Source organism: Schistocerca serialis, chromosome 3 (assembly GCF_023864345.2).
Source record: "Schistocerca serialis cubense isolate TAMUIC-IGC-003099 chromosome 3, iqSchSeri2.2, whole genome shotgun sequence".
NCBI lineage: Eukaryota > Metazoa > Arthropoda > Insecta > Orthoptera > Acrididae > Schistocerca > Schistocerca serialis.
Window position 1 is genome coordinate 105,136,706 of NC_064640.1, and position 16,460 is coordinate 105,153,165.

General features: G+C 35.2%; 1 protein-coding gene across 6 annotated transcripts in view; it reads right to left on the reverse strand.

Annotated features, from left to right (window-relative positions):
* Positions 1-340: 340 nt before the first annotated feature.
* The window catches only part of LOC126469782 (uncharacterized), a 510,509-nt gene continuing 494,389 nt past the window's right edge, over positions 341-16,460 (reverse strand). For all 6 annotated transcript variants that reach the window (XM_050097021.1, XM_050097018.1, XM_050097023.1 and 3 more), the window contains 6 exons: positions 14,471-14,796; positions 13,840-14,059; positions 12,874-13,076; positions 5,149-5,303; positions 3,110-3,274; positions 341-1,039 (listed from right to left, as the gene is read on the reverse strand). In XM_050097021.1, the coding sequence (XP_049952978.1) occupies positions 1,017-1,039; positions 3,110-3,274; positions 5,149-5,303; positions 12,874-13,076; positions 13,840-14,059; positions 14,471-14,796 (1,092 nt within the window). In that variant the 3' untranslated portion in view covers positions 341-1,016. The remainder of the gene's footprint in view (positions 1,040-3,109; positions 3,275-5,148; positions 5,304-12,873; positions 13,077-13,839; positions 14,060-14,470; positions 14,797-16,460) is intronic.

Below are 16,460 nucleotides of genomic sequence, written 5' to 3' on the forward strand. Positions count from 1 at the left end.
TCCTCACTCCCATATCAAGCTCCATACTACTGTTCATCTCTCATGTTGGTTATTTTTATGGGCTTATGTACCCATCTTACTTTCCTCTCAAGACTGCTTTTCAAATCAAATGTCTGCGACAATTCTGTATTAATTGTTTGTCCTCTTCCATACTATTTCCTCCTCACCAATATCCAATTGACAGTACACACCTGCACTTGTGAAAATTCCTCTGTAATCTAAGGTTATAATTTGTAATATCACTACCTTTAAACACCATATTAACCTCTACAAATACAAAGACATACTCAAAATAGAGCATTGGGTGAAAACACAAATTACTCACATAATAACAAAAAAATTTAACAAACCATTAATATAGTTCTTTTATGTTACAAATTTACAACAGTACTGTACAATTTAGTACAATGAAAACAACTGAGGTGACAAAAGTTAAAGCTAATTTTACTATATCTGTACACTCTCCATATAATACAAAATATTTTTTCACATGTTTAATGCATATTACAATTAGAAGAATGTTTTCCAGACATACTCCAAACAAAATATCAGGCTTGGTAACATCAGTATGTAATGGAAAAAAGTACTTTGACAATATACAACTCAGAAATTTCAATTTACAAAAATATTTCTCAAATATTTGGTGACTGAACTGCAAGAGAACCTAACGACAATAACAGTTTCAGAATATTATACTTTCATTTGGCATAGTCACTTGGATACATAGTTACATATGGCTAATATCACATTTCTGTATTCCAGTTTTGTAGCTTCTACAGTGTTAATATCATCACGACTACACACAAAAATAAAGACTTAACACTCTTCTTACAAGAAGAAAGAGAGGCTGCTTTGTTAACATTAACTTATTTGTGAACATGTACCATAATTTACATAGTGTACAATATAAACATGGTGAAGAAAATGCTGTACAAATTTGTGAATTTACATTATTTGTGATTTACAGGCCTCCCTTACATGAGGAAATACCAAAACTGATCACTGTTTGAAGCTTCTCATACACAGCTGAATTTCACACCTGCAAAATGATGAAAAAAAATCAATTCTTTTATCACTCATACAATGGGGATTTCATGAAATGTGATATACAAAATAATAATGAAATCCATGCTCTAAACTATGTATGACCTAGATCAAATTGGAGAGATTTCATTCACAAACTTGTGCTTTATCTTAAAATATCTTTATGTTAAATTGGTAGTTCTCACCACATTTTTCCCTATTCGCTTTTCGTTAAAATTAATATCACATTGTAAACTTTTATAATTTTACTAAAAAAGGGGTTTTAGTTTTGCTTTTCTTTTGAAACAGTGAAACAGATTATTTTATGAAAGCAACAGGTCTTTGTGTACATTAGAATAGAATAGAACAGAACAGAATATTCAGTATTTTTCATACAATTGGCTTCGTCAAAGTTTACATATGCTGCTAGTAATAATAATAATAATAATAAAAATAAAATAATAAAAATAAAATAATAATAATAAAATAACAATAATAATTTTATTATTATTATTATAATTATAATTGTGGGGCAGAGACACTGTATAAACCTGATTCAAAAGAACAGTATACTTTGTCATATTGTCACTTCGTATTTTGAATAAACCATTGAGGAGTAGAGGGGACCCAAAAATGAAATGTTTAAGTAGTTAATATAGTAGGTGAATGGAACCTTTAAGTGGCAAGAACTATAAACTGAAATAATATATGGTGAAATGAGCAACAATTATTTAAAAAAGGTCAAAATGAAACCTAATAAGATCCATAGGAACATTAAACAAAAATCATTGCATGTCAATGATGACACAATCAAATCTAAATTGCACTTGTAACCAAGTTAAAATTGTCTGAGCTGAAAAGAATATGTTTTGAACAACCACTGTGGCAGGGGTGAACCAAATTCATATTCTGATGCTCAAGTCTGAACATGCAATTTCAGAAAATGATAATGGATCAGTCTAAATTATAAACATAAGCTATTAAGAAAAATTATCTGAATAATTTGAATCTCTATATTTTCTGTCACATCACAACTGTCTCAAATTTTATTTTATTATTTGGGTTGATGTCTAAACAGGAAAAACAGGAAAAAAAGAGCAAACCTGGTCAGAAATTAATAGGCTGGAGAAAGGCGTTTTACCTTGCAAATAAAAATAACTAACATTTGATATTTAATATGAGGTTTTTGGTGGGTAAACTATAAAAAACTTTACCAATACTGCTGTGGGAAGTAAACTTTATGAAAAATGGTGTGTGTTAAACTGGTCGTGAACTAAAAGCTGCATTTACATGTTCTGCTTATGGCAGAATGAACATTCTTTAAAGCATTGAGATCCCTGGAGATGTACACATTGAGGAAGACAAATACAGCTGACAATACACAACTGATTTAATATAAACTGTGCAACTTTGAAAGTAAGCTATATATGGGAGTATGTGAAAATTATACCCATAAAAATTAAATAAGCAATATGATAAATATTTGGAAACAATGATGATGGGTTTCTGAAGGACTGAGATGAATATTAGTAAGGGTAGCACTCTTATCAGGAAAGGTATTATTCATATAATCTGTAAGAAAACAGATATTAACACAGAGTGTATAGTGCCAGAGATCACACTCCACGAGAGATCAGAGTGAAGATTAATGGCAACTGCTTTGACAAATTTAACATTCATTCACTAAGTGACTTGGAGAATTTTTTTAAAAAAAGGAAAACTTTGCACTTGGAAAATGCTCATGAAACACAGATTTTTTTCCCTCAGAAGGCCTGTTAATTTGTATTACTTTACTACATCTGAATTGTACCTTATAGAATTCAGCTACATCTTTGTTAGTTTGTTAGTTTTCAGTAGCTAATTAGGCCATTGATAACAATTCTCTGAATCACTGACAAGTACTATATTTTCAGGAGCAATTCACACAAACCAGTTTTCATTCACCAGACAGCAGGACACCAGAGAGAATCTCAAAAGAAAACTACCACTTTACTCATTGTTAAGAGTTTTCTTTTATTTCATTCCAGGTCACAAATTAACTGATGAACACAGTAACTTAATTCAACACTATATTACCAATACTTACCATCTTCACTGGAATAACAATTATGGCAGTGGAGTTTGTTATTGCGAACTCTGACATCTGTGCCCATAAGTCCATCACCAAGTTGGATGTGGCACACACAGCATTTAAAACAGTCAATGTGATAGAAAAGTCTCAAACTCTCTATGATCATTGCAGCTCCTCTGCCTGAAATTGAATGATCACAAAATCATCAAGAAGTTTAAGATATTGAAAATTTATGACAGGATTACTTTACATTGTATTTTCTCTGAAATTTCTGTTGTATGTGCTTAAATTTCTAAATTACATTAAATATAACATATAATCTGACATAAAATGATAGCATACATTTTGGAATATATCTTCAGTTCTTAAAGAAAAACTTCTTATAAAAAGTGGTATCTAGTCACAGAATGTTTTTCTGAAAACTAGGTTTGTTCCAATGATAATTTTAAAGATAATTGCAGCTTCATTCACTCATTTCACAGAAGTATCACACCAAAATGGAATAAATCAGATCATGTTCCCTATATAACTCCAAGATCAATGTACGTAAATGATAGTAATTTTAAGTAACCTACAATACCCATTAATACACTGCATTTAACTAAAAAATTTGAAGTAAAATGAGTACTTATTACTGACCTAACTGTTACTTTTTAGTATCCCATTTGTTTTTCTGTACCCCACTATCAGAATGATCTTTCATCTACACATCTCTGTACATCCAAGAAAATACTATCTAAAAATAAGTATTTGCAGTCCTGGATTCCAGTATATGAAACACTGATTCTTTAACTGCTCAATCCTCCACAGTTATGTACAATCAAAAATTTATTAGCTGGTGGTAATGTAGTAGTACTAATGTTGTTGTTGTTGTTGTTGTTGTTGTTGTTGTTGGTGGTGGTGGTGGTGGTTATTAAATTCAATCATGCCATCAAATATACACATACTTCTAATGCAAATTTTAATGCTCAGTATATGATTTTCCCCTCTCTCCCCTCTTTGAAATTCTGATGGTAGCAGGGGTATAATACAGGGAGCGAAAGGCTGTTTACAACTTGAGCAGAAACCAGACGGCAGTGTCAATGGGTCTGAAAGGGAAGAAGTGTTTGGAAAGGGTGTGAGACAGAGTTATAGTCTGCCCCCAAGTTAAAGAATCCAAAGAAAAATTTGGAGTAGGAATTAAGGTCCAGTGAAAATAAATAAAAATTTTGGGGTTTTTCGATGACATTGTAACTGTCAGAGGCAGCAAAGGACTTTGAAGAGCAGTTGAAAGGAATAGACGTTGGCTTGAAAGGCGTGTATAAGATGAACATAAACAAAAGCAACACGAGGATAATGGAATGTAGTTAATTTAAATCAGGTAATGTTGAAGGAATGAGATTAGGAAATGAGATACGTAAAGTAGTAGATGAGTTTTGCGATTTGGGCAGCAAAATAACTGATGTGGTCGAAGTAGATAGGATACAAAATGCAGACTGGTAATGGCAAGAAAAGTGTTTTTGAAAATGAGTAATTAATTAACATTGATTAAGATTTAACTGTTTGGATGTTCTTTGTCTAGGCATATGTCTGGAGTGTAGCCATGTATGGAAGTCAGATATGCATGATAAACAGTTTAGATAAGAAGAGAAGAAAAGCTTTTGAAATGTGGTGCTACAGAATAATGCTGAAGATTAGATGGTTAGATCATGTAACTAATGAGGAGGTACTGAACAGAATTGGAGCTGAGAGAAATTTGTGGCACAACCTGACTAGAAGAAGGGATTGATTGGTAGGACATATTCTGAGACATCAAGGGATCACCAGTTTAGTACTGGAGGGAAGTGTGGGGTGTAAAAATCGTAGATGGAGACCAAGAGATGACTACAGTAAGCAGATTGAGAAGGCTGTAGGTTGCAGTAGTTAATCAGAGATGATGAAGCTTGCACAGGATATAATAGCATGGAGACCTGGAGCAAACCAGTATCAGTGTCATTGTTTTAGTGTCATGGAAACATAATGTGTTGGTAAATGGGGATATCCTGCAATTTTGTCATTTGCGTTTAAGCACTCACCTAGTTCCTCTCCACAATGAGAACATTTTTTCTTTCCACTGACACTAAGCATTTTCTCAGTAGTTTGGTCAGAGTTCATTGTTACAGGATTACCATTAGGCCTGAGAATATTATGGTGACCAGCAATCTGCTCTCTGCTTTGGCTGTCTTGTGCCCTAGAAAAACAAACAATTCATATAGAGTTTTAAATGACACAAATGAAACAACAAAAAAAGTAACAGTGTAGATGTAGATACTTTCTTCATGGTGGTTTATCGCAGTGAAAATGGAAGTCCCTGCATGCCGATTAAAAATTCAAAAGTAGTTACAGAAAACCAACCTCTGATGCTCAGATGTCAGCTTCAGAGGTAAGATACTGAGGATGGTATTTATGTTGTTCTTCAACAAGAATCTAGGATAACTAATTTTTAGTTGTTACTTGCTATGGTGTGGAACATGGCGGTAGATGTATCTTGATGAAAATATGGCTACATACAGATTATTGTACTCTACACTATAATTTCATAAATGCTACCCAGCTACAGACATCTATAGAAATTTAGCTATACAAAAGTTGTTATCAAGCAGAAGAGATACCCATTTATTCCTGAAACTGTTTTAATTGGCTGTCAGAACATTTACTCAGAAGTGAGGCAGCCAAAAAGTTTGGTGTAGCATTTGGTCGTCGTCATCATCATCATCATCATCATCATCATCATCAAATGGCATTAACACAGAAATTCCACCACAGATAAGTACAGAAAATATTCCATGCACAGCTATTTTTAAACACTGAAATCAATAGTAAAACCAGAGAATATTTATACTGCTGAAGACTGCCCAAAGAGTAACACAATTTTAATGAAGTTTTTGTGATTACTGAACAGCATATCAAGAGAGTTGAACATGCCAAGACAAGAAACCTGTCTTGAGATGAAGATCATTTCACTCTTCAAAAAGAAAAGTAGTTGAATATGTGAACACCTTTGGAAAATTGTCCTTTGGCATTACCTCAGTTCATTACAGGGAAAATAGCTTATTATGCTGCCCAAAACAAAAACCTGGGTCTTAAGCACAATTAATATATTACCAGTCACTGGAAAATACTAGGTCTCTGGTTTTAAAAGGACAGATCCCAGAACAAGCTTAGGGAAAAAAATCAGTAGCAAGAGTCAATGGAGTTCTGGCTATCAATACATGTGAAGCTGACTTTTTCCAATTCTTACACCACTTTTGAAAAATATCTTTTCAACACAACAAGGATTTACTACCTGAAAAAATAAGCATATTCACAGTAAATGTGAGACCACAAATAAATGTCCACATATAAAATTTGAACAATCTGCCATGTTATACAGGAGACAATCATGTTAGAAAGTGTACAGTGGTGCTGGTGAAGATGATGAACACTTGCAATTCTGAGTACAACTGAAAGATTAGTACCTTCTTGGCAGTCAGCATAACAATGCACCCCCTAAAAATGCCCAAGTAACTGTTCTGCACGTCTCTGAATCACACACCTAGGAAAGGCATTTGATACTGTGAGATGAAGTCAAGAGGGGGAACAGTGGAAGATGATACATTGATGTTTCGATAGTTCATATACTATGTTCATAGGTCAGTATCATTGTCTACAGGCTGCAAAGTAACCATGTAATGGTAGGGTTTGTTATGAATCACACTTAGGGTATATTTTTGGTGCTATTGCATTTATCTGTTTAACCTGCAGAAAATATGGAATTAATGTTAGAAGTATTTGTAGTTTTGAGTAATACATTTTTGATAAATAAAAGGGAACAGAATGTGGTTTCTTTATCACTTAATATTTTGTTCAAAAGCCTCTAACTTCAATGACCATCAGCACACTGCAAGAAGGGAGTTAATGAAGTGCATAATAAATCCTACATTTTTTCCACCTCCTCCTAGACAGCTAAGCTGATGTTTTACAGACAACCAAGGATTTTTGGCATGTAATTAGCCCAACTTTCTCACATGGTCCATTTAATGTGTATATATAAATGGGACAGAAGTCTGGTGCAGGAGGCAGCCAGCTGAGAAAATAAACCCTTTCCTGTACTGAAAACCATTCCTGCATTATTGTTGACATTTGTATTGGAGACAGATTAAGTCCTTCAGAATAGCTGTTGCAATTACAATCATTTCATTACTCGTAATATGGGTATACTTGACACTATCAAGTTTATGATATATCATGTGAAATATTAAGTCCATAGGAACACAAATCTAACTCCATATTGCCATAGGATCTGGCTTCTACAAGACGACTCCTGGATATATTTTGGATTGCAACACACATCTAGCAGCCTATATAGTAATAAAAGACCATTATTTGCTGAGGCAAATACTAATACCAATTTGATGAGTAAAACAATGATTTGGCAAAACTATTATGTTCTGCCAGTCACAGCTTATATCATCCTTGAAGGATGCTAACTGTTTGAGTCCACATTCATCATGAAGCTTCTCCTTAATGGTTGCATGTTTGCTTTGTGGACTGGCCTCCAAAGCTGGAGCCAGATTAAATCTTACCAAACATGGAAACATAGTAGCAAGTTTTAATTGCGCCACTTACGACAAAATATTTTACTGTGACATGTTAATGCTTTTAGACAAGTATTATCACAGACAAGAGTCCAGTTCACACACACCTGCTACATTCTTAATTATCTCAATATTGTCTTACCCACAATCTCACAATATACTCAGGTAAACCATACAGACCCCAGCCTCTGAGGTCACTCTAATGCCATCACACTCCTTTCCTCCACAAGAGGTGCAACAGAGTCATGAATAGCCTGCTGACCAAGTGGCCTGGCCGATGAATCAACTGGTCCAACTATGTGAGGTGGTGCAGATATCTGAGCTTTCATTGGCTAATTTACAATGAATGTTGAGCTTTTAGACATGACTGTGCACACACACACAAATTTGCAATTTGCTAGCTTTTAGGATTTTAATCCTTTTGAGCCAGGGAACACATTCAAATATAGTCAGCATACCACCTCCCCCCTCCAACCCACTAGGTGTTACACCTTATATATTGCATTTTCCTTTGCCATATTGGATTGAACCTGTATTTTACTGCAATGCTGCTAGCCAGTCTTAAATAAATCTCAATCTAACTTAAAAAATGAATGAGCAATATAAAATTCCTACAAATTAGAACACAAAATTTGAGAAGACAAAGGTAAAATGTATATACAGCCAGTGTACTGAGACTGAATGATTTCAGGAAAGTTATATCTTTAATAAAATAATTTTTTGGTTGACAGATTGCAGTGGCAGGGCACAGCCAGGCATACTTGATAAGGTTCTGCATGCACCTACGAAACAGACAAAGACAATACAGTGAACATGTGGGTGCAGATGGACTACAATCTTGCAGATTCGTATTCTACACCATAAAACACCTAGGTTTTAACTGAAACATTTGTTTTCCATTCATGGTGGATGAGATTAATCAGCACAAGAATTACAGTGGCTGTATGAAAGAACACTCCAAAATAAGTCACCACGATGGTGAGATTTGAAGGGACACTATGCAATCAAGCATCCTGATGGTGTGGATAGACACCAAACTCGGTTGCGACGGGAAGAAAAAATGACATTACATTTAATGTAGTTGATTTGCCAGACATTTAAGTGTCTAAATGTGAAGGTTCTACTGTACAATCAAATGTACAAAACTAAATTAAGTTGTTAACAATAATATCTGCTGTTGTGAACAGAAAGTTTAAATTTTTATCAGAACTGTAAAACAGAATCAAGTGAGACTGTTCTTAATTCCAAAAACTAAAAAAATTGAATTTTGTGAAGTACAGCACCATATACCATGAATAGAAATAAATGGTTTCAGATGTATCCTCAGGACTTTTTGGCATAGAATCTAAATCTGCCATAAAAATGGCAATTTGAAAATGAAATGTTGACAGGTTTTCTTACAATTAGTTTCATATGATCATTTCAAATGTTTTACTCCTACATATTTTATAGTTGTTACTATTTCCAGGAACTGATCCGCAACAAAGCATTCTAGCAGTAATTGATGTAGTTAAATATACATTACGTATTTCTCATAAAGAGTTAAGTTCATTGTCAACTGCCTGTCCCTGCACCAATTATCCATCATTTGCAGGTCTCCCTCAGGTTTGATACAGTCTTCTGCCATTGAAAACAATACAAGTATGAAGAGTTTTGCATTTTCTGTCACCAGATTTTTATTGTGCGTTCTGACATCACATTGGCAACATTTCAGAGAATTTTTGCTTAGCTTGATAGTCCTCTTTTTCTCTCAAATAAACTATCTGATCAAAACTATTTGGACACCTATTAGTAGACATAAGTCTGGTATGTGACCACTCCTCACCTTTTTCACGACTAACTCTGCTGCGAATATTTTTAATAAGGTGTCTATGTCTGGAGAAATGGCAGCCCATTTTCCTCGGGAGCCAAAACCAGAGAAGGTAGTAATGTTGAACACCTGGGTCTTAGTGAAGTCCAAGTTCTAACTCATCCCAAACGTCTTACATTAGATTCTGATTGGGACTGGTAAGGTCAGTCTATTTTTGTCCACTGCTTTGCAACAGCACGCATTTTCACGATTACACTAAGTATCATTTTTAAACTGTTTGTCTGCGATACGCAGTACACAATACTATAAAATGTGTTCATATCCTCGATCATTCAGCATTTTCTGAAGTGCAGTAAGGGGACCACACACTAGCCAGAAAGAAGACCCCCATACACCAACATCACTCCCTCCAATCTGCACTGTTGGTACTACCCATGATGGCAGGTAATATTCTCCAGGCATTGACCAAACACAAACACTTCCATTGGAATGCCACGTGGTATAGTATGATCCTTCACTCCAAATCACTCATTTCCAGTCATCCACTGACCAGTGAGATTGCTCTTTACACCATCTCAAGCATCACTTAGCACTGACTACAGAAATGTGTGGCTTATGAGCAGCTGCTTGGCCACTCTACCTCATTCTTTCCAATTCCCTACGGAGAGTCACTGTGATAGCTGGACTGCTGGTATAACTTCAGAATACACAAGCGACTAATTGTGTTGATTTGTAATTTTTTACAACCACCCTCCACAGTCCTCAATGGCCTCTGTACATCGATGCATGTCATCTGCAAGGTCTTTGTTTCACTGAGGTTGTTCTTGGTGTTTCCACTTCACAATCACCAACAGTTGACTCTGACATCTTTAGAAGGTTTGAAATGTCCCTGATGTGTATTTTATTCAGGTGACATCCAAAGACTAGCCCACACTTGAAGTCACCAAGCTCTCCTCACAAAAACAGTCTACTGTTACTATTTCTCTACTGACACCACAACACTTCCCACCTCCTGTTATATAGGCAGTTCTTCCTCTCGTGACATCTAGTGAGCAAGTCCAATTACTTAGGTGTATCTGGATACTTTTGATCAGATAGTGTATTTGTCTTGCTCCATTTGAGATTTTATTAAAATTTACCTTCTTCATACCTGCTTCTCCTTTGGTGTTTGTTTAAGTATCTTTATTAAAAAATTGTCCTTTTTGTTAATATTTGTATAATCTTTGTTTTTTGAGATGTTGAACTTCATATATAATTTTATCTGAATATCTAACTGTTCTTAAATACATTCTTATTACCTCCATTTCTGACTAACTTCCTGAGGAATGGTTGGTTTCTTTCTTGCTTTGAACGTATTTTTACACTTCATCTTAACAGCCTATGATTACCTTATTTTTTAAAATGGTTGAGGACTGTCCTATTGTGTGCCATTTCTTCATTGCTGGTAACATTTAATTCACTTTATTTTTAGTTTCATCTGGTTCTTGTCAAATCACTTTTCCATTTGTTTTCATCTGCAAGCATGTGCATGATAAACATGTTTTCCTTCTCTGCAAAATATAGTAATGGTACCTGCCATTTCTGGTGCAAATATGAAGTTTCCCTGCAGAAGAAGTGTTCTGTACTTTTTGACCTCCTTCCAAATTAAAACTAACATCATTTTGTAATGGGATTTGTCTTAATTTTTTCCAATTTCTGTAACTCTAAGGTCTCCTATCTCTTCTTCAGAATGTGAGCATATTAGAGCATGGGTTTGAAAAATTTTCATGGCATGTTTATTGTCAATTTTTTTTACATACATCTTGCTGTTCTGTGTGATTTAATTTAAGTACTGCAATAACATTTAATTTTCTGTTGTACAACAAAGCCTACATTTAAATTCACTTCTGCTCTGTCGTTCTGTACTGATCAAGATAACCTAATTTTAATTATATTTGATCTTCACGTTTTGACATATTTCTGATGACTTTGCAATGTACCATTATGTCTTATCTAATTCCTCTTTTCACTTCAATAATCTATCTTTGCAAACTGATGTTCTGTAATTAATTAACACTAATTAGAAAAATGGAGGCTATGCTTTATTTCTTAGGTCTATGTTATTGTTTAGTTACCTGAACTTCCTGGAGTAAAGTGCAGGCAGATGCAGAAACAGCTGGGTATATCCCACAACCTACAACTATCACTGGGGGTCTCTCGGTCTACTACTCCCAATATTCTTTTATACTGCACTAACCTGCCAGGACCCAAAGAGGTTGCTGAGAGATGTGAATACTGCTAAGGATCAGTGTAACTATTCCCACAACAGATCTCCGAGTTTTACCTCTGAGAATGGACTCACATAACCACTTCACTTGCTGATCTCTTGCTGTAAGAGCCCTTGATTCATTATGGTCATTTAGTATTCTGTAACTAATAAGTCATTTTTCCTAAGGGGCTTTGGACAATGATTCCTTACAGTGTGAGTAGCTCATACATGATGGGGATCACCACCTTATGGATATTAACAGCTGCACAAAGAGTATCTAGACCATTGCTTATTAATCCTGGTTGATTTCTTCAACTCTCATCATAAATTAAGAGCTCTTCCCTCAGTGCTTAGCTGGGTGACATCATATACTTCCATTTATTTGTTCATTTCTTCATAATCCCATCAAGTGATACATCACCATTTCTTGCCATAGACTAACTCCCCTGTGACATTTACTCCCCTGGCACATTATTTCTACATGCTCTGTCTACATACCATTATCTGGTACTCCTAGTTTCGATGGCAAACAAACACCACCACCTCAGTTGCATCAGTGGTATACTAAGTCATCTACAAAAGGAGAACTAACAGCTTCCTGTTGTCATAGATATTCCATACAGTTTACTGCACCACCATTTACAAGTGTTGTTTCAATGAAGCAATTTAAACGACACTGGAGACTTAATGTTGCACAACTTGTAGCATTTTTCTTAAACCTTTGTGTGACAAAAGGGTTTTTCCAGCAAAACGATGAAAAATGTGTGAGCATGTACTATTTGGGAATAACAATGAATAAATCTACTCAATTTATTATGTAGTTTTATGTCTACCATGAGGTATGGGGTGGCAAACATTTATACCAATGAAGGAGAAGGAAAACTATTACACACAGTTATTTCAGTGGAATAGCAGTGGTGTATTTATATACTAGTTTCACTTTAAGTGTTAATTATCTTACCTAATACAAATTTAACCATGTAGTACGAATTAGTGTGAATCCTCTCTTTATGTGGATTTATTTAAAGAAACATAAAAATTTAAGATTCACGTCTTTCTTATGCAATAGCATACATGAAACAGAGAAAATGTAGGCTGAACATATTAGAACTGTACCAAATCTTACCGTGTTCTGTTCGGATATTTCTTGCTGTCTACTTTGTTCTGAACCCTCTGTGTCAGAGTGTTTATAACAGAATCAGGCAAAGGTTTTTTCTGCTGTGGTTGCTGATGCATCCAGAGCAGGGGCTGAGACAACTGAGATGGCATTTTCTGGGAAGCCATCGCATTTCTCTGTTGTTTTTCAGTGATCCTCCTTTGTTCTGCTTCCTATTAGAAAACAGACAGTTGTGAGTATGATTCAACACCATAGAGAGAGAGAGAGAGAGAGAGAGAGAGAGAGAGAGAGAGAGAGAGAGAGAGAGAGAGAGCGCAAGCTCACTGTGCATCAGGGCATCAGGTGAAAGCATCACAATACAATTTCTTGCTTTAAGGCAAGGCTTACATTGCACTGTTATCCATAGTTTTTCTAAGACTTTCTGAATTGTTTCACAAAATGAATAATTTTGACACATAAAATGTAAATTCAGACATTTTATTAATTCAAACAGGAATCATTTAACCAGGTTACATTCTTTCTACGTTAAGCACCTCAACATCAGGTTCTTCGAGTTAACAAGACATTTAACTCTGATGTTACTAGAGGTAGAGTAGTAACTCCACTGGAAAGAAGGAAAAACGCATTAGCCATAATTTAGTTTACGATCACTGTCAAAAATGTGATGATGCTTGCCAGCATGTTATGAATCCTTGTGCCTCTAATTCTCATAATTAACATAATGAGCAATACCTTTCACTCAACGATTTGTTATTTATTTATTATGATTGTATTTCCATGTATCACTACATCTACAACACCATTTACTGCTGTTAGCCACAGAATACCCAAAGAAACACATTCTCTGGTATAAACAGTTTGGCATGCAATACACTGTTCAGTGTAAGTTATAAAAAATTGAAAACCACCTCTTCCCCATAAAAAATAATAAGCTGCCACAAGAGATGCATGTTACAACAACAAGAAATCTCCTACCTGTATCAGCCAATGTTGACTGTTGAAAGTGCCACGTTTACTTTCTGGTTTCCTCTTTGCTTGTATCCAGTTGTCAGTCGGGATAAGCCGAGGGCGAGGCACAGCACTCAGTGCTTGCAAAGTCTGTCGTGTCATTTGTTGTCCCTGGATATGGTTGGTTCCTGAACTTTGGAAGTCTTTCTGTTGTGTGACAGGACTGAAGACTGGTGTCCAGCTGCTCCTTGAAAGATAAACCATTATGAATTAGAAATCAGTTTCAAACTTCACACAACTTGGATCCATTAATTTCATGTTGAATTTCAAACAACGTTTCCTAAAACAACACAGGACATTTTTAATATGTCATCACACTGAGTATAAATGTGTCAATTATTTTGATTCAGTTTACTGGGCTGTCATGAATTCAGCTTGATGTGTAACCAATTTTAACCTCATTCATTACATGCCAATCTTTAATTATTTTAGTTCATGTGCTTCATTTAGAGACATTTGTAATTATGACATTCACCTCATCAAATTATGAATATAAAATATTTAAATGAGTATAGTACTTCATTTCATAATAGGAAATTTAATGTACATGGTCACCCTGTGAATCAGTGACTGCAGCCACATACATACGATTTATTACCTGCTGTAATTCTCTTTTTCCTGCCAGTCTTGCTGTGCAGGTTGAGAATGATGGGTGGAGACCACCTTTGGTGGATTCTGTTGTTTCCATTCCTGTTCTGGTCGCTTTTGTTGAAGATCCGGCATGGATTGGCAGTGCTCTGGAAGCATGCTCCTGGGAGTAAACTGAGTTATGTTCTTTTGAGGCATGTGTCTCACTGCAGATATGTCCTGTAATGACAGGCGTCCTTTGTTTCCCCATTGTTGTGGTTGTGGTAATTTATCTTTATGCCTTGGAATGATTTCTGCTTCTCTCTCTAATCTCGTTCGTTCCATATGTAGCATGGCCTAAACAAAATAATGTTAACTCAGAGAACTGCAGAATTAATGTTCTAATTTTTTTTTCTATACATGTGTGTTTACTGCCTTATTAGCAGTTGCAAGAGTCCATAAAAATTGGTGAAGATATCAGTTCTGTTAGGTCAACTTTCACTACTACTACTACTACTACTACTACTACTACTACTACTACTAATAATAATAATAATAATGACAATAACGATGTTGTGATGAACACATATCGCTGTTGATTTCCTGCTGATGGATTTCCTTCATCACCATCATGTAAATGTAATTGACATAAAACAGAAAGAAAAAAATTGAAACCAAGCTAGTAACAGGAAGCTCTGTCAACACTTAGAACTGTCAACAGGGCTTTAAATTGTGAGAAAATACTAAGTAAAAATGAATAATTTAAATGAATTACATAAGTGTATCCTTTGTATATATAGTTTAGTGCTGGCATGTTCTGTAGAATGTAGAACACACACATTACATTCTCTCAAACAATCTAGTTTTATTTCTACTGCATATTTTTGGGATAATTAATTTATTGAATCATCCTAATAAATAGATGTAAATTTCTGATACACCAGCTTTATCAATCAGATTGGTATTTCCAGTATATGAATGTCTGTATCATGGGTCCCATGTAATGTTAATTTATGTGAACTCTTTATTTTCCCCAGATGTGTTATATTTAATCTTTATACAAATAGTAAGGTAATTCATTCATGACAACTAAATTAGAAAAGCTGATACAGTCACCCCTGACAGAACTGTCACTGACTTTTAGTAGTACATACATCCAATTGGTATGTTGCTACTCAACCTGTAGCTTGGCCAGGTGAAGTGTTCATGAAGGAAAAGAAAAACCACGCATTTTGGAAAGTCTTTAGATACACCATGTCTAGATGAATGATGTTCCCTATTGTTCTGTATATTTTCCATTCATACATTATTTGCAGTGCACTTTGTCCTTAGCAGATTAATAGTTTCATTTACTTTCCTTCGCAATACAGTAGAGCACAGTGCTGCCCTCATCACCAGGTACACACTTGGCTGGGGTATTTAAAGACAATATGAACACTAAATGCAATTCACAGATATGCGTGAACTGCAGCAGTTCTGATGTCCAACATACAACAAAGAGACATGTTTATAAAAATCTGCGACTGCAGTTAAATGTTGACTACATGGACTATGCTCCACAGTACTTGGGATCTCAATTATTTACTGTGGAATTACGCACAAGAAGAGAATTTATGTCAATTTGTATCCGATTATGCGAAGAGACTGGTCTGAAGATGACAACTTACCAATTAAGAAAAAAGCTGAACTTTAACTGCATGAACCTTGCAGGATATTTACAACATGATATAACAATAAAGGAAGATAAGGATTTAACATCTCAATGATAATGAGGTCATTAGGGATGGAGAACCTCAGATGGGGAAAGGTTGGGGAAGGACATCATCTGCGTCATTTTCAGATGACCCATTCTGGAATTTGCTTCAAGTTATTTAGGGAAGCCACAGAAAACCTAAATCTGGATATTATTAGAAATACAAAACAGCAGCACACATGCTCGTCACTGCATTCTGAATGTTTGAAGGGCTAGTGGCTGAGAGAATGATTTGGAACCTACCAGCCTGTAAATTAACATTGGGAGT